The following is a 22,109-nucleotide window of genomic DNA, read 5'->3' as shown; positions in this document are numbered from 1 at the left end:
TTCAGTGAAAATAAGACTTAATTCTGGAGCCTGCTGTTCTGCTTGTCAAAGGGTTTTGCAAGGGAACCTAATTAGAGGATGTATATGTGTGTTTGAGAAGGAATGGTAAATTATTTGATGGAAATAAATTCATACTGGGAAAAAGTCAATAAAATTATGCTTGATTAATTTAACTTTAATAAGGGAATGATTTTAACATTTGACATTTTTGTTGTAAGAAAAATTAGGTATCAGTAAAACAAAAAAAGGTGAGATAAGATAAGAAGAAGGCAGTAAATGACCAGTAGGAAACAATGTGGATGGCTTTGCGGAAAAACAAGAAAAAAGCTAAACCAGATGGAATTTACTAAGGACCAAACTGAAGTAAATGGGATCCTGGCAGCTGTTAACGAGTAAAGAGTTGTAATTCTTTATACTTACTTGATATATGAAGAGGTAATAAAAAATAGAGAAAACAATCTGAGAGCAGAAAGTATTAATACATTAAAACAGTAAATATATTGGTAGGAGAAGTACTGCTAGGAATGGTGCACACATTAAAATGGAACTAAAGATATTGGCATCAAAGGTGCAGACAAAAGAGATGATACCCACTTAGGAGGTAACGGGAGAATGTAGCTAAGGCCAGAAATAACCCATGAAAAGGGAAATGTAGGGGAAAGAAAGATACATTTATATGTAAAAAGAATTACAGAACGTGAGGTACAGTGGAGGAAAGAGATCTGTTATGTTAGGAGGAAATATTTGGTGCATATAACTTTGTACACATAGAAGAACTTAAGAGGAAATTACAATTTCTGAGTTCCTTAGTTTAAGGATAGAAAAATACAAAATAAAATAGTTCAGCAAAGTCAAATAGATGCATGATTTGGGTTGTAGTACGTTTTAGGAAAAGAACAGGAGAGACAATCATATCGGATTTAGAGGCAAACATTTAAAGAATATAGGCGAAACATGGATTAGAAAAAGTATCGATGTCAGATGTTTTACTCACAGTACGAGTCCACACTAAAAAACACAGTATGGAGATTAAAAGAAGCTGCAGAACAAGTAAGTAAGAAAATGAGGGGTTCACTTTAGATTATCGAATCCCGAAAACTCAAAACCCTTATGGTCGAGACCATATGATCGAGTTTGTGGAAACTCAAAACTCTAAAGTGAATGAAAAAAGACAAAACAAAACATAAAAAACAATGTTTCTGCAGGGGGACAAGCCCCCCTGCACTCCCCACACACCCCTACTTAGAGATACCAACTCCAGGATCGCACTATAGCGAGGACATGGGAAAACTCCCGTTCTGTGCTTCTGCATACATTGCATAAACATTGGGGCAGAATACTATAAAACAAGTTCTTTTAAATGAATTAATGAAATACAATCAAGTCAGCAAAAACATATGAATTTATCTTACACATTAGTATTAAGTTCTGAAGGTCAGTGGCGGTTGTATGTGGAATACTAACAGATTGGGAGACGTGCATTTATTTATTTGTTTATCTAAATATATTTGTTTGTTGACCAAGAAAAGTCTGATTGGGCAAAACTCATTTTCTCTGGAGTCCCAGGGAGAAAAGCTGAAGGAAATACATTTAAGATACTCATGACAGAACAAATTATTTACAAAAGTACTTTACATAAATTGTTCTTTAGACATCTTGATACAAACAGGTACTCAGTCTGTAGCAATACTATACAATGATAAAACAGCTATTTCTTCTGTGATAACATTATGCATAATAATAAATTCAAAGTATAAACATTTAGAATGGAAATAGTCCAGGTACAATGTATGCGACAAGCAGACATTCGATATGACTTATAAGACTTAGGTAAAGGGAGTTACAATACAGATGCTAGGAATAAATAAACTTGAGATATGAAATGTGAAACATTCTTAGATAGATAACAGTTAAAATTAGAAGGAGAAGAGAGACACTGTATAGCTGGGATCTATTTTAAATCATTGAATGCTTAAAAAAGCAAACAATGATTTACTGAACCCAGGTAAGCAAAAGCTTACAATCTCGAATGCTTAGAACAGAGATTTTTTTCCAAGGCATAAAAATCACTGTTCCACAAAAAAAAAAAAAAAAAAAAAAAAAAAATTCTAAAACATTACATAAAGTGGGGAGCTTCACCCCCACACCCCTCCTACTTAAATATACTAACTCCGAGATCGCACTACATTGACAAAAATGGCAATGTAATGGAAGCGGCCACTGGATGTCGTTCCCAGGGAAAAAATTCACTTTTATGCCATTTCGCTATTTTGCCTTTTTGTGTTTTCAAGTTTGATCACGATGCATTTGAAAGAATGTGTCTTCGATCATTTAAAAGGAACCCTACAGCTTTTGATTCAGTGATGGTGGTATCGTGGGTGAGGGTAAGACCACTAGATACTTACTAACATAGATCCTGGTTATAAGAGAGTGACGGAGATTATTAAAGGAAATGGATAAAGAGGAAGGTCAGAAAGAAATGCAAGTCTAAAGTGGAAATTATGACAGGACGGTAATTGAGAAGTAGTAGCAGAAAGGTTTGGGGTGTAGATGGAGACAGAGTTTATAAATGGATAGAGGGTATAAGCTGACAAAGGAAAATGGAGTTACCCAGGCGAGGAGCACATGTATAGCCTCATGTGGTTTAGGTTGTTGTTTTAGTAAGGGTTGAAGGGAGAAAGTTTGATGGTCTATTTTAGGGATGCTAGGATGATGTTCCAGACTTTAAATACATGATGGGAGTTTAGTGAGATGCTTGCTGAGTTGTTAGACTTTGCTATGATAATGAAAAGCTTATTAGTTGAGCGAAGGTCTGTTACCTGGAGTGTAGTGCTGCAGGCATCTTTCAGTGCTGGACATTTTTCTTGTACCTGTATAAGACGCGGTGACTACTAAGGTGCTAGATCATTCTTTCAGGGCTCTGCATGATGACTTCAAAGTCAGTGAGGTTGGCAACAAAAGTGTCCACTTTATTGCAGCAAGTGGAGAGTTTAGCTTTAAGTGTAGTATTTATGCATGTAAAAAAATTGGAGAGGGATGTTGCAGGAATGGAAGAAGGTAGGTTGATGCATTGTCTATCAGGTGTTTGGTTCTAGTGAGCTGAGTTTCTGCTGCGTTTTTAATGACTTGCAATATGTGATGGTCATATTTCAGCTTATTGTCAATTAGAAGGCACAGGCATTTTGTTTGACTTATGGTTTCACTTGAAATGATGAGACATGCTACACTGAATCCTGAAACATGGAGACTGAGTGGCCAAAAGAACAGACATATTTATGACATCCAAAGTGACAACTTTTCAGAATATCCCATTTTCTCTGAGGTATGGTGATCTCAGAGTTGGCATATATAAATTCAGGGGGTGTGGGGGGCTTGACCCTTGCAGAAAAGAAGATGAAAGGTGAAGTATGATTTTAGAGATTCACTTTTTTTTTGCAGGATTTTTGGTTTTCCTTTTTTGACTTGTCAGCACTCGGCATTTTGCATGCTGATATTTCAATAGGAATCTGAAGATACCAGGCTGCTGTCATTCCTGTGTGATTATTATATATGTGACATTAGGTAATAAACAAAATATCTAGTTAAATGAAGAAAATGACACATTTACAGCAGGATCAGGACACAATAATCTTACAAACCAGTGAGCAAAGTACAGTATAATTACAAACAGTAATTAATGCATATTTACAAAATATATTCTTTATCATTAGTGTCTGCTATTCATCTGTGGACATAATATTTACATTTAAGATCTGTTAAGTATTTAAAGAAATGTGAGACACAGTTATGTTAAATATTGAGATAAAATCATAACTATATGATGGCACTTATATAATAATTAAAAAAATGTAGTCATCTCTGCTAAAACTATGCTTACCAGTCACAATTTCCTTTTTGCATTAGTTTCCCCAAACAGAAAGTTTTGTCCTAAAGGCATTTGTGGTACCTGATTCATTGTAAAAGCTCTCAAATGTTGTGATTTTATGCTTGGATGTATGTGTGTTGTGCTTTAGTGTAACAGTCCTGATTATAATCAAAGGTTCCATGGTGCTGTGCTGAATAATAATCGTGGGGTACAACCTCTGCATAAATCAGCATTGTTCAGTTTATTGTTAATATCTTCAGCATTGCTCAGTCTATTGTTAATTTCATTAGCATTGCTCAGTCTATTGTTAATCTCATCAGCATTGCTCAGTCTATTGTTAATCTCATTAGCATTGCTCAGTCTATTGTTAATCTCATTAGCATTGCTCAGTTTATTGTTTATCTCATCAGTATTGCTCAGTTTATTGTTTATCTCATCAGTATTGCTCAGTTTATTGTTAATTTCATTAGCATTGCTCAGTTTATTGTTAATTTCAATAGCATTGCTCAGTTTATTGTTAATCTCATCAGCATTGCTCAGTTTATTGTTAATCTCATTAGCATTGCTCAGTCTATTGTTAATCTCATCAGCATTGCTCAGTTTATTGATAATCTCATCAGCATTGCTCAGTTTATTGCTAGTCTCATCAACATTGCTCATTTTATTGTTAATCTCATCAGCATTGTTCAGTTTATTGTTAATCTCATCATCATTGCTCCGTTTATTGTTAATCTCACCAGCATTGCTCAGTTTATTGTTAATCTTATCAGCATTGCTCAGTTTATTGTTAATCTCATCAGCATTGCTCAGTTTATTTTTAATATCATCAGCATTGCTCAGTTTATTGTTAATCTCATCAGCATTGCTCAGTTTATTGTTAATGTCATTAGCATTGCTCAGTTTATTGTTAATCTCATCAGCATTGTTCAGTTTATTGTTAATATCATCAGCATTGCTCAGTTTATTGTTAATCTCATCAGCATTGCTCAATTTATTGTTAATCTCTTCAGAATTGCTCAGTTTGTTGTTAATCACATCAGCATTGCTCATTGTATTGTTAATCTCATCAGCATTGCTCAGTTTATTGTTAATCTCATCAGCATTGCTCAGTTTATTTTTAATCTCATCAGCATTGCTCAGTTTATTGTTAATCTCATCAGCATTACTCAGTTTATTGTTAATCTCATCAGCATTGCTCAGTTTATTGTTAATATCTTCAGCATTGCTCAGTTTATTGTTAATCTCATCAGCATTGCTCAGTTTATTGTTAATTTCATTAGCATTGCTCAGTTTATTGTTAATCTCATCGGCATTGTTCAGTTTATTGTTAATATCATCAGCACTGCTCAGTTTATTGTTAATCTCATCAGCATTGCTCAATTTATTGTTAATCTCTTCAGCATTGCTCAGTTTGTTGTTAATCGCATCAGCATTGCTCATTGTATTGTTAATCTCATCAGCATTGCTCAGTTTATTGTTAATCTCATCAGCATTGCTCAGTTTATTTTTAATCTCATCAGCATTGCTCAGTTTATTGTTAATCTCATCAGCATTACTCAGTTTATTGTTAATCTCATCAGCATTGCTCAGTTTATTGTTAATCTCTTCAGCATTGCTCAGTTTATTGTTAATCTCATCAGCATTGCTCAGTTTATTGTTAATCTCATTAGCATTGCTCAGTTTATTGTTAATCTCATCAGCATTGTTCAGTTTATTGTTAATTTCATCAGCATTGCTCAGTTTATTGTTAATCTCATTAGCATTGCTCAGTCTATTGTTAATCTCATCATCATTGCTCAGTCTATTGTTAATCTCATCATCATTGCTCAGTTTATTGTTAATCTCTTCAACATTGCTCAGTTTATTGTTAATCTCATCAGCATTGCTCAGTCTATTGTTAATCTCATCAGCATTTCTCAGTTTATTGTTAATCTCATGAGCATTGCTCAGTTTATTTTTAATCTCATCAGCATTGCTCAGTTTATTGTTAATCTCATCAGCATTGCTCCGTTTATTGTTAATTTTATTATAATTGCTCAGTTTATTGTTAATCTCATCAGCACTGCTCAGTTTATTGTTAATCTCATCAGCATTGCTCAGTTTATTGTTAATATCATCAGCATTGCTCAATTTATTGTTAATTTCATTAGCAATGCTCAGTTTATTGTTAATCTCATCAGCATTGCTCAGTTTATTTTTAATCTCATCAGCATTGCTCAGTTTATTGTTAATTTCATTAGCATTGCTCAGTTTATTGTTAATCTCATCAGCATTGCTCAGTTTATTGTTAATCTCATCAGCATTGCTCAGTTTATTGTTTATCTCATCAGCATCACTCAGTTTATTGTTAATCTCATTAGCATTGCTCAGTTTATTGTTAATCTCATCAGCATTGCTCATTTTATTTTTAATCTCATCAGCATTGCTCAGTTTATTTTTAATCTCATCAGCATTGCTCAGTTTATTGTTAATCTCATCAGCATTGCTCAGTTTATTTTTAATCTGTTCCTCTGTTTGTACCCACAGGTTTTGCTAGGAACAGCAGCAGTGTTTCACCTCGAGGTTATGTTCCCAGCTCTACTCCACAACAATCTGGTTACAACACTATCACATCGACTATGAATGGGTATGGGAGTGCAGCAATGACTAGCCTTGGGGTTCCTGGCTCACCGAGCTTCCTAAGTGGCTCAGCTACCAATTCGCCATATGCAAGTGAGTTCTTTTGTGACCAAATTGCTGACTCAGCTTATGATTTGTTTTTTCATTGTTGTTTGGGAATCATAAATTAAGCAGACAAATGTATTTGTAGATGACAGAAATGCTTACTATATAGTTGATTAAAACAGTCTGAAATACATCAGTCTTGATGTTTCAAGGACACTTTTATTTTTAGTTAGTATTTAAGCACACTTAGGGCAAACTCTGCTTCATTCATGACAAAGGTTTAAGGAATTGTCTCATAACTTTTATTAACTTATTCAAAACATTTTTTCATTAAAATATATTTTTTTCAGCTGTTGTGTAGAAAGCCACATCTGACTTTTTCAGATTCAGATGAGATGGGAAATAAAGGCTGGAAGCAGCTAAAGCTTTAGCTTGAAGACATAACCAATCTACAACTGCATAAATTCAGCTCTAACTTCACCTCTCTCTCCCTCCCCTCTTACCCAGAAACCTTATCAGTGTCCACACCATACTCTCAAATCTCCTAGGAACAAGTCCACAAGGAGCTATCCAAGGAGAAAAACACTGCTTCTATGGGACGAGATAACATACCAGGATGCCTATTGGACAGCCTGAAACAAGACCTCTCTAGCCCCCTAGAGAAGGTTTTCAATATTAGTCTCCAAACAGGGATTGTACCATATGAATGGAGGACTGTAAGAGTCAACCATCTTCACAAAGGTAGGGTGTCAACTATAAACGTATAGTTCTCACCCACTTCCTCTATAAGGCAATGGAAAGGATTCTCTATTTATTTTATTTATTTATCCTTTGTTGACTGGGTTATTCCTACAAGGCTAGTAGCTAGGAAAGACCAGAAGTGGTATTTATACTACTAGTGGAAATTTGGCCAGGGCATCAGAGAACTTCCCCTACACTTTTCAATCGTATGGGGATGCAATTGTGTCTGGCACTTTCTGCTTCCAGTTTCTGGTCAGACTGTGAAGGTAGATTGGGGAAACCAAGAAGAAAGCATGCAGTCCAGTGAAAATGTAAAGGTATTAGATTCACGTTATTGGTAAATTGCATGAGTTGTATAGAAAAAAGATGGCCGGGAATTGTGATATTGGTCAAAGGCAGGCAAGCCTTTGAAAAAAGAGCTTATAGGCAATGATAATGTGAAAGCATTCGAACTTTCACAAGAGTTTATATGCTGTGGTGGAAGGAGAAATGGATGCAGTACCAGCAATGGATTCAAAGGATCTTTTTCAGTGAAACCTTTTCGGGGAAGAGGATTCAAGACAAGTGTGTGTTGTTACAACACTTCATTTGGGAGGGTTGTGGGATTATTTACTTATGGATCTAAAGGACATGAAACACAAGCGTGTGTTCCTACAACACTCCAGTCAGGAGGGTTGTGGGATGATTTACTTACAGGTTTAGCAGATATGATTGATCCAGAAAGTGGTAAAGATGTTTCCTGGTGTGAAATTATGGATAGAATACAGAACGAGGATGGTTAGCGAGCAGAACCAGCAGTAAAGAAATCATATGCAGAAATGGTGAAGGTGGAAATGCAGAAAGAAAAAGAAGAGAAGAAAAATTTCATGGGTAAAAAAAAAGAAATTGTTTAATATAAGAACAGAAAAAAAGAGGACATTGAAATGGACAAATATAAGGTATGGGAAGAAATAATTGTACCTTGGAACTAAAGCAAATGAGGTAAGACCTTTCATACATATAAATAACGAGAAAATACATCTGTCCAGTGGCAGATAAAGTTTACCTTTGGGCTGATTTCAAATCATAGTCCCCTTGCACACATATTTAGGACCATGCAAACATACATGTATTCTTTGATTCACCTTCCTGATTATATTAAATAATATTCCTTGTATAATACAGCATACTTGTTAGAGCGTGTTTGAAATGTATTGTTTTGAACATTTTTCCAGTAAGCAATGAAACAAAATGTATGACCCAATAATGACAAAACTGCCCAAAATCAGAACATTTCCATCATAAAAGTCTACTCAAAGTTCTGTCATTACAATCCACCAATATCAGTAAATATGCACAAGGTCTGCAGAAGTAAAAGCCATCTAAATAATTTCACATTAAAGAGATCTGTAACTAACGTAGAGGTTGCTGCTAGCAAACAACTTTATATTTCATTGTTTCATCTACAAATAAAGTGCCTCTTGCCCTTGAAGAATAACTTTCCTATGTTACATTAAAAAATGAAAAACTGGTAATATTGCAATAGGGAATGGATGGTAAACTGACAACAGGTTCATAGTTACTAGGTATCTCCTCCAAAGGAGGACATTCTCAGGACTGCAGCATCCACCCTTCCCATCTACATACTGTGGGAGTAGAACCCACAGCCTTCTGCATCAAAAGAAAGTATGCTACCTGTTGTGCTACTACAATCCAAACAGGCTTGGCATAAGCAGCACTAAACTTCTCTTCCCCTGAAGCTCTCGGTTCTTTGTAAAATCCACTTGACACTCAACTATATCTCTTAACTTTGTAGCACAAGAAATCTTGAAAAAGCTAAAATTGATTGGTGGTGGGGGGGGGACACAGGCCCAAAACCAGGGACACATTTTAAGCATTGCTTGTATAATCTTAGAAAGTTGCTAGAATAAAATGCTTTGTATTACCATGCATTTTCTGAAATATAGGAAGACTGAAAATTAAATGGTTAGCATTATTTAATGAATTCATTTTTCACTGGTTGCCATAAAACCACACATTTTAAGAGGAACATACGAAAATAATGAGTCAAATCCTTCCAGACATTCAGTAAAAATCTGGACAGTTGAGATCTATGGACTCAACTCCTTGCATCACAAGTGGTGGGTACAGTATCCAGGCTCGTGTTTCTTGTACCTAAGGTACAGGGTTTGAGCCTGAGTAACAGTAAACACCAGATACACACACACACACACACACACACACACACACACACACACACACACACACACACACACACACACACGCACACCTTAGCAACAAGAAGCAGAGCAGCAAGCGGAACAGGGCATCTGTGTGACAATACAAGCGGAACAGGGCATCTGTGTAACAATACAAGCGGAACAGGGCATCTGTGTGACAATACAAGTGGAACAGGGCATCTGTGTGACAATACAAATGGAACAGGGCATCTGTGTGACAATACAAGCAGAACAGGGCATCTGTGTGACAATACAAGCGGAACAGGGCATCTGTGTGACAATACAAGCAGAACAGGGCGTCTGTGTGACAATATAAGCGGAACAGGGTGTTTGTGTGACAATACAAGTGGAAAAGGGCGTCTGTGTGACAATACAAGTGGAACAGGGCATCTGTGTGACAATACAAGCGGAACAGGGCGTCTGTGTGACAATACAAGCGGAACAGGGCATCTGTGTGACAATACAAGCGGAACAGGGTGTCTGTGTGACAATACAAGCGGAACAGGGCATCTGTGTGACAATACAAGTGGAACAGGATGTCTGTGTGACAATTACAAGTGGAACAGGGCATCTGTGTGACAATACATGCACAGACATAATGCAACTGGGCCTGAAAAAGAGTACGTGATGTTATAGGACTGTTCAAAACATTGGGTAAATGTGACAATCCCAAAAATGCTGCCCAGGGTGGACCGCCCCTCTCACACCCACCCCCCAGCTATGCCCCTGAACGAGACTTACATTATTTTTGAATCTGAACAAATGATGGAAAATTTATAGGAGAATATGAAAAGAAGAAAGACTGCTGTCATTGAAATCAGTATGTGTTAAGGATATTTTCAGAGAAACAAAAAAGAAAGTATATATACAATTTAGAAAAGCCGTAGAGAAAGAGACTTTTAAAGGACATTTATTGAAAATATGTAAAGATGTATTAGAAATTTCAAAAGTATATGGTAGAAGAGGTTTGTGGACTGGGGCATGGGGTGCCTTGTCATTTTAAATGTAGAAAATGAGAAGGTTGTGCACGTTCCTAGCATTATAAATGATACGGAGTTAAAGGTATGGTGAGGTATAAATGATACGGAGTTAAAGGTATGGTGAGGTATAAATGATACGGGGTTAAAGGTATGGTGAGGTGTTTAGGTCAACCAGAAACTTCTTTTCTTTGTGGTAAATCTGATCACTTGATTAGCAGTTGCGAATAAAGAAAATGTTATATATGTGGGGAATTAGGGCATGAGATGAAGACGTGTAAGTTAAAATGTTACAAATGTAAGAAGGCAGGGCATTTAGGTGATGGATTTAAAGAGATAGAGTCAGGAAATATAGATGCTCAGACAGATCAGACAATATATTAAACATAAGACAGCCAAATTTTCGAACCACATCAAAAAAGGACAAGGAGATCCACTGAGAGGACATGCAGGTCTTTATTACATCCGTTCTGGTTTACTACATACATGAAAGATTGGGCACTTCCCCGGCATTCACATTTAAAAGAGGCTACAATCTTAAAGACATGTTACAGAGAAACAGTTCAGCTGACCTTATGGTTAGACATAAAGGGACATACACTTGTGGTTGTTGTAAATGGTGTACACATTTACGTGTAGGATCCTCCTTTTCCATTGGTAAGAGGAAATACGCCATTAATTATAAGATTAATTGCAACACTAAATCTATCGTATATGTGGCCCTTTGTGAATGCTGCTATGCATTTTATGTTGGTAAGACCGATCGGCAATTTAGGGATCGTATTTACCAACATTTATATGCTATTAAGAACAAGCGGAGTGACAATGCCCTCTCTAAACATATTTTGAACAACTGTGGCCGCAGTTTTAAATTTATGGGCATCGACAATGTAAAGTGCGATGTCAGGGGTGGCCCGCAATCTCTAATTCTTGAGACCCGTGAGTTAGAGTGGCAACTACTACTAGATGCTTTCTCCTATCCGGGTCTCAATGACAACTGTAACATTGCCTCTATTTTAAAGTATAGAAGTTATCTCAGGTAATTGTTGTTTCAGTATAGCTTTTTACACGAGCTTCATGAATTATGTTAGAACTGTTGCAGTACTTAGTTTCACAATAGTGCATTAATTTTCCTAGTTTCATACTTAAGACTAGAAGCCCCTTGTAATAGGACCTCTATTTAGTGATAGCTGCAACACTGCTCCTTGGGCAAAGTACTACTATTGTTTATGGTATAGCTCTGTACATGTGTTTCATGAACCATGTTAGTATTGTTGCAGTGTCAATTTTATTAAGGTTTACTTAGCTCCTAGTTTTTTGCACAGGACATTATTTTAATAGGTTGGGACAGGCAGTGTTTATACATTTTTTGGTGTTGCACACTCCTTACCTGGTTAATTGTCTCTAGCAAAGTTGTTTTGCCCCATTGTTTGCTTGATTCATCTGCACATATATGGGTACATATATACACCTCTCATGTATACCTTCCATGTAATTTTTATGGTTGTTTTTAAAAATATCAAGTTATACTGAGGTACCTTGTTTTAATTGCATTTTAAATTGTCTAATTAGAGTGACATCAATATTACGTCACCTAGAAGTTTTTAAATAATGTGAGCTTGCGCTTTTTCAATGCTGAAGAAGCTTCTGTTTTTACAGGAGCGAAAACGCTTGTTTACTTGTGTTAAATAAATTGCGTTACATCTATTTGGAACCTTGGACCCGTCTGGGCACTCTATTACTACAACATGCTTCTCTCCACTCTCTATTATTACAACATGCTCCTCTCCACTCCCTATTACTACAACATGCTTCTCTCCACTCCCTATTACTACAGCATGCTCCTCTCCACTCCCTATTACTATAACATGCTCATCTCCATTCCCTCTTACTACAACATGCTTCTCTCTACTCCCTATTATTACAACATGCTCCTCTCCACTCCCAATTACTACATGCTCCTCTCCACTCCCTATTACTACAACATGCTTCTCTCCACTCCCTATTTTTGCAACATGCTCCTCTCCACTCCCTATTACTACATGCTCCTCTCCACTCCCTATTACTACAACATGCTCTTCTCCACTCCCTATTACTACAACATGCTTTTCCCCACTCCCTATTACTACATGCTCTCCACTCCCTATTACTACAACATGCTCCTCTCCACTCCCTATTACTACAGCATGCTCCTCTCTACTCCCTGTTACTAAACATGCTCCTCTCCACTCACTATTACTACAACATGCTCTTCTCTACTCCCTGTTACTACATGTTTCTCTCCACTCCCTATTATTACATGCTCCTCTCCACTCCCTATTACTACATGCTCTGCTCCACTCCCTATTACTACAACATGCTCTTCTCCACTCCCTGTTACTACAACATGCTCTTCTCCACTCCCTATTACTACATGCTTCTCTCCACTCCCTATTACTTCAACATGCTCCTCTCCACTCCCTATTTTTGCAACATGCTCCTCTCCACTCCCTATTACTACATGCTCCTCAACACTACCTATTGCTACAACATGCTCCTCTCCACTCCCTATTACTACAACATGCTTCTATCCACTCCCTATTACTACAACATGCTCCTCTCCACTCCCTATTACTACAACATGCTCCTCTCCACTCCCTATTACTACAACATGCTTCTATCCACTCCCTATTACTACAACATGCTCCTCTCCACTCCCTATTACTACAACATGCTCCTCTCCACTCCCTATTACTACAACATGCTCTTCTCCACTCCCTATTACTACATGCTTCTCTCCACTTCCTATTAATTCAACATGCTCCTCTCCACTCCCTATTTTTGCAACATGCTCCTCTCCACTCCCTATTACTACATGCTCCTCAACACTACCTATTGCTACAACATGCTCCTCTCCACTCCATATTACTACAACATGCTTCTATCCACTCCCTATTACTACAACATGCTCCTCTCCACTCCCTATTACTACAACATGCTCCTCTCCACTCCCTATTACTACAACATGCTTCTATCCACTCCCTATTACTACAACATGCTCCTCTCCACTCCCTATTACTACAACATGCTCCTCTCCACTCCCTATTACTACAACATGCTCTTCTCCACTCCCTATTACTACATGCTTCTCTCCACTCCCTATTACTTCAACATGCTCCTCTCCACTCCCTATTTTTGCAACATGCTCCTCTCCACTCCCTATTACTAAATGCTCCTCAACACTGCCTATTGCTACAACATGCTCCTCTCCACTCCCTATTACTACAACATGCTTCTATCCACTCCCTATTACTACAACATGCTCCTCTCCACTCCCTATTACTACAACATGCTCCTCTCCACTCCCTATTACTACAACATGCTTCTATCCACTCCCTATTACTACAACATGCTCCTCTCCACTCCCTATTACTACAACATGCTCCTCTCCACTCCCTATTAATACAACATGCTCCTCTCCACTCCCTATTACTACAATATGCTCCTCTCCACTCCCTATTACTACAACATGCTCCTCTCCACTCCCTATTACTACAACATGCTCCTCTCCACTCCATATTACTACAACATGCTCCTCTCCACTCCATATTACTACAACATGCTCCTCTCCACTCCCTATTACTACAACATGCTCCTCTCCACTCCCTATTACTACAACATGCTCCTCTCCACTCCCTAATACTACAACATGCTCTTCTCCACTCCCTATTACTGCAACATGCTCCTCTCCACTCCCTATTACTACAACATGCTCCTCTCCACTCCCTATTACTACAACTTGCTCCTCTCCACTCCCTATTACTACAACATGCTCCTCTCCACTCCCTAATACTACAACATGCTCCTCTCCACTCCCTATTACTACAACATGCTCCTCTCCACTCCCTATTACTACAACATGCTCCTCTCCACTCCCTATTACTACAACATGCTCCTCTCCACTCCCTAATACTACAACATGCTCCTCTCCACTCCTTATTACCACAACATGCTCCTCTCCACTCCCTATTACTACAACATGCTCCTCTCCACTCCCTATTACTACAACATGCTCCTCTCCACTCCCTATTACAACTTGCTTCTACACTTTCTCTTTTCACTGCTATTACTTATACTTCTCACTCTAACCACATCCTACCACGGACCTCTTCATGATCAGTCTCCTAGTTCCACCTTACCTTATTTTCACTCTAGCAACCTCACTGAGACAGATGCCTGGTGTCAGAGCCATGGCCTCAAGCTCAATGCCAAAAAGTGCAGTTTCATCCCCTTTGGTAAAAACTCTGTACCCATGAACTACCACATAGGCTGCAATCTACTTAACACCAAATGCGTGATAAGAGACCTTGGGACCCAGGTGGACAGTAGTCTCTCCTTTGATAGTCACATCGCCACAGTAGTCAGGAAGTCCTTCTACATGAAACACCTCATCATAAAAGGGTTCTCATCCAGGAAAAAAGAGGTAATTGTTCCCCTCTACTCGACACTCATTAGACCCATTATAGAGTACAACGCCCCTTTTGGAATGTACCTCACAAGACATCTGCAGCAGCTGGAAAGGCCATAGAAGTACCTCACAAAGAGGATTACTGGCCTCAAACAAATGCCCTACACTGACCGCCCCAAAAAACTCCAGCTTTACTCCGTAGCATATCGCCTACTCCGAGGTAATCTCTGCCTAACATATAAAGTTATGTCAAACCCAGAGCTGTTGGACATGCTACACCTAAAGAAATCCCAATCCCTCTAAGCTACACGCTCTAGGGACCTAAACCTTGTCGCCACAATAAACAGGACATGTTGGAGGGATAGATTCCTCTCAAAGAGACTTCCTGTACTCTGGAACAAGCTACCCATCTATGTCAAGCAAAGTTCTTCATTAGTACTCTTCAAGAAAAATCTTCATGAGTGGATGGGAAATAGGAAATACACCCCGGGGATCACTTATGTGTCTCTGCTCGACAGTGGCACAGGAAAATAACTTTCTTGGGTGGCGTAAGCCATGGAACCTTGCTGGCTAGGCTTACATAGGCCCTTGCGCTGATAGCCTAGTACCTACCTATGAACCTATGAGCAACCCATCTCCACACTCCTTTCATATACTATGTTCTCTGTTCTCCCATCACTTCTTAGACCTATTCAGACATAGTCTATCCCCTAAACTCCACTACCCCTAAACTCAAATCCAAACTATTGCCCCTACTCTCCTTTAGATTTACCCCTTCATCCCCATTCTTTCCCTACTTCTCACAGGACATATGCATCCTAATCCCGGTCCACAAACCCACTCCTCTTACCCCCATCCCGCCTACTCCCACCTCCACCCAAAATCCCACCCCACCTCTGCCCCTTCTTCTGCTAAGCACCTTAAAATCTGAGGCCTTAACATTCATAGTGCAATAAATAACCTCGCTGAACTCGACTCTCAACTATTATTACACTCTCCAGACATACTCTCTATCGCCAAAACCTGGCTAAAACCTCACATGTCAAACAAAGAAATCCTCCCGGTAGGCTACAACATATTCCTCCAAGACAGGCCTTCAAAAAAAGGTGGCGGGGTAACTATCCTCTACTCAGAAAACCTGTCTCTTCACCCTCTACCATACCCCCCAGTTTCCACCCGGCTGAGATACTGATAGTTAACTATAACCTAAACAATCACAAAATGATTGCGATTGCCAATATCTATATACCACCCAGCAACAATATCCCTACACTGGAGCTCTTTCTAGCCTGGATATCTGAAACTATCACCTATGAAACTCTTATCATTGGTGATGTCAATATCGACTGGAACTCTCTCACCACCCTCTTCCCCCAATTCCAGCATTAACCTATTTGGCTTCACCCAACATACCACCGCCTCAGCTTTTTATTTTATTTTATTTTTGTTTTTATTTTACATTTTATTTACTGGGAAAGTCCAACTGGACATAGGTCCATTTTCAGCGGAGGCCCGGGGAGAAAAGCTCCACATTACAACACATTACATGAGAGTAAGAAGAAGAACATACATACATACATATGACATATATACACATCAGGCAACATGCTGGTGATTCATAAACATACATATGATATGATATATATATATATATATATATATATATATATATATGTATATATACACACACACATCAGGACAACATGCTAGTGATTAACAAACATACATCTGACATATATATATATACACATCAGGACAACATGCTAGTGATAAACATGCATATGGCATATATATATACACATCAGGCAACATGCTGGTGATTAACATACATACATATGGCATATATACACATCAGGCAACATGCTGGTGATTAACATACATACATATGGCATATATACACATCAGGACAACAATGCTAGTGATTAACAAACATACATATGGCATATATATATATATATATATATATATATATATATATATATATACACATCAGGCAACATGCTGGTGATTAACATACATACATATGGCATATATACACATCAGGACAACATGCTAGTGATTAACAAACATACATATGGCATATATATACACATCAGGCAACATGCTGGTGATTAACATACATACATATGGCATATATATACACATCAGGCAACATGCTGGTGATTAACATACATATGGCAATATATACACAACAGGACAACATGCTAGTGATTAACAAACATACATATGGCATATATATACACATCAGGCAACATGCTAGTGATTAACAAACATATATATGGCATATATACACATCAGGCAACATGCTGGTGATTAACATACATACATATGGCATATATACACATCAGGACAACAATGCTAGTGATTAACAAACATACATATGGCATATATATGCACATCAGGTAACATGCTGGTGATTAACATACATACATATGGCATATATACACATCAGGACAACATGCTAGTGATTAACAAACATACATATGGCATATATATACACATCAGGCAACATGCTGGTGATTAACATACATATGGCATATATACACATCAGGACAACATGCTAGTGATTAACAAACATACATATGGCACATATTTACACATCAGGCAACATGCTAGTGATTAACAAACATACGTATGTCATATATACACATCAGGCAACATGCTGGCAATTAACATACATACATATGGCATATATACACATCAGGACAACATGCTAGTGATTAGCAAACATATATATGGCATATATATACACATCAGACAACATGCTGGTGATTAACATACATACATATGGCATATATACACATCAGGGCAACATGCTAGTGATTAACAAACATACATATCGCATATATATACACATCAGGGCAACATGCTGGTGATTAACATACATACATATGGCATATATACACATCAGGACAACATGCTACTGATTAACAAACATACATATGGCATATATATATATATATATATATATATATATATATATATATACACACACACACATCAGGACAACATGCTAGTGATTAACAAACATGCATATGGCATATATACACATCAGGACAACATGCTAGTGATTAACAAACATACATATGGCATATATACACATCAGGACAACATGCTAGTGATTAACAAACATATATATGGCATATATTCACATCAGGCAACATGCTGGTGATTAACATACATGCATATGGCATATATACACATCAGGTCAACATGCTAGTGATTAACAAACATACATATGGCATATATACACATCAGGACAACATGCTAGTGATTAACAAACATACATATGGCATATATTCAAATCAGGCAACATGCTGGTGATTAACATACATACATATGGCATATATACACATCAGGGCAACATGCTAGTGATTAACAAACATACATATAGCACATATATATATATATATATATATATATATATATATATATATATATATATATATATATATACACAACATCAGGCAACATGCTGGTGATTAACATACATACATATGGCATATATACACATCAGGACAACAATGCTAGTGATTAACAAACATACATATGGCATATATATGCACATCAGGTAACATGCTGGTGATTAACATACATACATATGGCATATATACACATCAGGACAACATGCTAGTGATTAACAAACATACATATGGCATATATATACACATCAGGCAACATGCTGGTGATTAACATACATATGGCATATATACACATCAGGACAACATGCTAGTGATTAACAAACATACATATGGCACATATTTACACATCAGGCAACATGCTAGTGATTAACAAACATACGTATGTCATATATACACATCAGGCAACATGCTGGCAATTAACATACATACATATGGCATATATACACATCAGGACAACATGCTAGTGATTAACAAACATACATATGGCATATATATACACATCAGGACAACATGCTGGAGATTAACATACATACATATGGCATGTGTATATATATATATATATATATATATATATATATATATATATATATACACACACACACACACACACACACACACACACACACACACACAACAGGACAACATGCTAGTGATTAACAAATATACATATGGCATATATATATATATATATATATACACATCAGGACAACATGCTAGTGATTAACATCATACATATGGCATATATATATATATATATATATATATATATATATATATATACACATCAGGACAACATGCTTTTGATTAACAAACATATATATGGCATATATATACACATCAGGACAACATGTTATTGATTAACAAACATACATATGGCATATATATACACATCAGGACAACATGCTTGTGATTAACAAACATATATATGGCATATATACACAACAGGACAACATGCTGGTGATTAACAAACATACATATGACATATATATATATACACATCAGGACAACATGCTTGTGATTAACAAACATATATATGGCATATATATGCACATCAGGACAACATGCTAGTGATTAACAAACACACATATGACATATATACACATCAGGCAACATGCTGGTGATTAACAAACATACATATGACATATATATACACATCAGGACTACATGCTAGTGATTAACAAACATACATATGACATATATGCACATCAGGACAACAGGCTAGTGATTAACAAACATACATATTGCATATACATACACATCAGGCAACATGCTGGTGATTAACAAACATACATATGACATATATACACATCAGGACAACATGCTAGTGATTAACAAACATACATATGACACATATATACACATCAGGACAACATGCTAGTGATTAACATTTCTTACAGTAGACAATCAGAGGTACATTTTATTTTTCTTTTGCAGTTATAAGTTTTGTAAGGTAAATGTATACGGATTTGGATGCTTTCAGGGGAGAAACTGTTTATACATAGCTGTACCCTGACAAATTCTCTTGGTATGGATTAGCCTGGTGAGTGGCATGAGCATAGCCAGTTACTTAGATAGTGGGTTTTCAGAAGTTTTTTGAATTGACTAAAGGAGATGGTAGAAGTTATTTGGCTTCTTAGTGTGTTCCAGGTTTTGGCAATGATGTTGGCAAAGTGGGACTTACCAGCTTTGTTTTTTTGTTTGATGAAAGTTATGAGGTTCTGGTTACTAGGTCTTAAGGCTCTAGAGGGAATGTGGGGCTGAACTAGGTGCTGAAGTGTTGGAGTTATCTCAGGAAGGTAGTAGAGTTTGTGTGCTATAGAGAGTTGATTGAGTAGAAGTATATGAGGCAACTCAAGCCAGTTGAGTTGCTTAAGGGATACACAGTGGCAGGACCTATATGAGGCTTCAGTAGCAAACTTGGCGATCTTGTTGTAGCAAGATTCCATTTAATTTAGATCAATTTGGCGGAGATTGGTCAAGATGGGAGAGGCATAGAGGAGGATAGATAGAAGATGAGCCCTTGCGATGGTTACTTTGGTGCGTTTTGTCATAAAATGTTTGCTCCTGTAGAGGTGACCGAGTTTTTTATTAACTTTCTTAATGGTTTGTGCTATGTGGATATAGAACCTCAGGTTATTGTCTATTTCTACGCCTAGCAGTTTAGTGTATGTGGTTGGACTGACTTGAATGTTTTCTTTGGAGTTAATGGTGAAATTATTATTTAGGGGAGGAACTCTGCCAGGGCTGAAAAGAATTAGTTTTTTTTTTTTTTGGGATTAAGAAGACGTTTGATGTTAGTGAACCAAGTTTCAGCTAGGGTGAAGTTATTTTGGGTAACGGTTTGTAGTTCACTAAGGGTAGGGGCAGCACATATGAGGGTAGTGTCATCTACGCCTAGCAGTTTAGTGTATGTGGTTGGACTGACTTGAATGTTTTCTTTGGAGTTAATGGTGAAATTATTATTTAGGGGAGGAACTGTGCCAGGGCTGAAAAGAATTAGTTTTTTTTTTTTTGGGATTAAGAAGACGTTTGATGTTAGTGAACCAAGTTTCGGCTAGGGTGAAGTTATTTTGGGTAACGGTTTGTAGTTCACTAAGGGTAGGGGCAGCACATATGAGGGTAGTGTCATCTGCATATTGTACTATTGAGGCAGTGGGAGAGGATGAAGAGATTTTATTTGTAAATAGACAGAACAGCAATGGGCCAAGGATGGATCCTTGAGGGACTCCTATGGTTACTGGTAACAGGGGGGACAATTGGTCCTGCCATAGGACTGCTTGCTGATGGGCAGATAAGTAGCTGTTGAACCATGATATGGAGGAGGGACTTATATTTAGGGTGGAGAGAGTATCAAGAAGCAGACTGTGGTTTACCATGTCAAAGGCTTTTGATAGGTCTAAGAATATGGAAGAAACTAACAGACCCTTGTTTCTGTGGTGGGTAACTATGTTGGTGAATGATAGTAGTGCTATCGTGGTGCTATGGGAAGGGCTAAAGCCATGCTGGGATATGGAGAGCAGGTTGTTATTCTGGAGGTACTGTATTAGTTGAGTATGAACAACTCTTTCTAATATTTTGGATAAAGGTGATAGGATTGCTATTGGGTGATAATTGGTGAGCTCTAAGGAGTTGCCTCCTGCAGTGGAATTATATATGATGTTTTCCATGAGGTGGGGACTTTGCATTCTGAGAGATCTGTTTATGAGAATAGAGACAGGATAGGCTATAGCTTCAGCTGAGATCTGAAGGAAGTCATTACCTCATTCTACCTATTCCAGGGAAAACATTTGAGAAGGCCAACCCAGTTAGTTTCTGCTTCTCCACTTCCCCTTTCCACTTTAAAAAAAAAAGAATTCTAAACTTGTTTCCTGCCTTTCCTGTAAGTCGTCTAGTCCAGATACATATTTGCTTTATCCAGGACTGTTTGTAAGCTTCTGAGCCCCCAAGCCTTTCTGTGTTGGAGGGAAGCCTTCTAGCTTAATTTTGTTTCTTAGAACTAGTCAGTTTTCTAGTTTCTGCACTCCAGTCTGGGTCTTTGAGCTCAGCACTTGTTCTGAACTCATTGTAAGCACTAAATAAGCTACATTACAGCACACAACTTTCCACACTTGTCTAGAGGAAAACAGTTTTTAGTACTTAATAAATAAGCACCTCTCCAGGCATGTCTAAGGTTCAGCTCTCGGTGTTTTCTCCTGTCTACCTGGTGAATCTGGTCATCTTGGGGCAATGCAGCAATTGCCTCATGTACACAGACAACCATCTCCTCCTACCACC

General features: G+C 37.6%; 1 protein-coding gene across 3 annotated transcripts in view; it reads left to right on the top strand.

Annotated features, from left to right (window-relative positions):
* The window catches only part of LOC122794658 (transcription factor COE3-like), a 2,019,913-nt gene that overhangs the window by 1,925,998 nt on the left and 71,806 nt on the right, over nucleotides 1-22,109 (top strand). For all 3 annotated transcript variants that reach the window (XM_044063281.1, XM_044063282.1, XM_044063280.1), the window contains exon 14: nucleotides 6,392-6,577. In XM_044063281.1, the coding sequence (XP_043919216.1) occupies nucleotides 6,392-6,577 (186 nt within the window). The remainder of the gene's footprint in view (nucleotides 1-6,391; nucleotides 6,578-22,109) is intronic.

This window comes from Protopterus annectens, chromosome 2.part1 (assembly GCF_019279795.1).
Source record: "Protopterus annectens isolate FY-2018-M chromosome 2.part1, PAN1.0, whole genome shotgun sequence".
NCBI lineage: Eukaryota > Metazoa > Chordata > Ceratodontiformes > Protopteridae > Protopterus > Protopterus annectens.
Note: the sequence above shows the minus strand (reverse complement) of the source record. Positions and strands in the feature narration are given on the sequence as shown.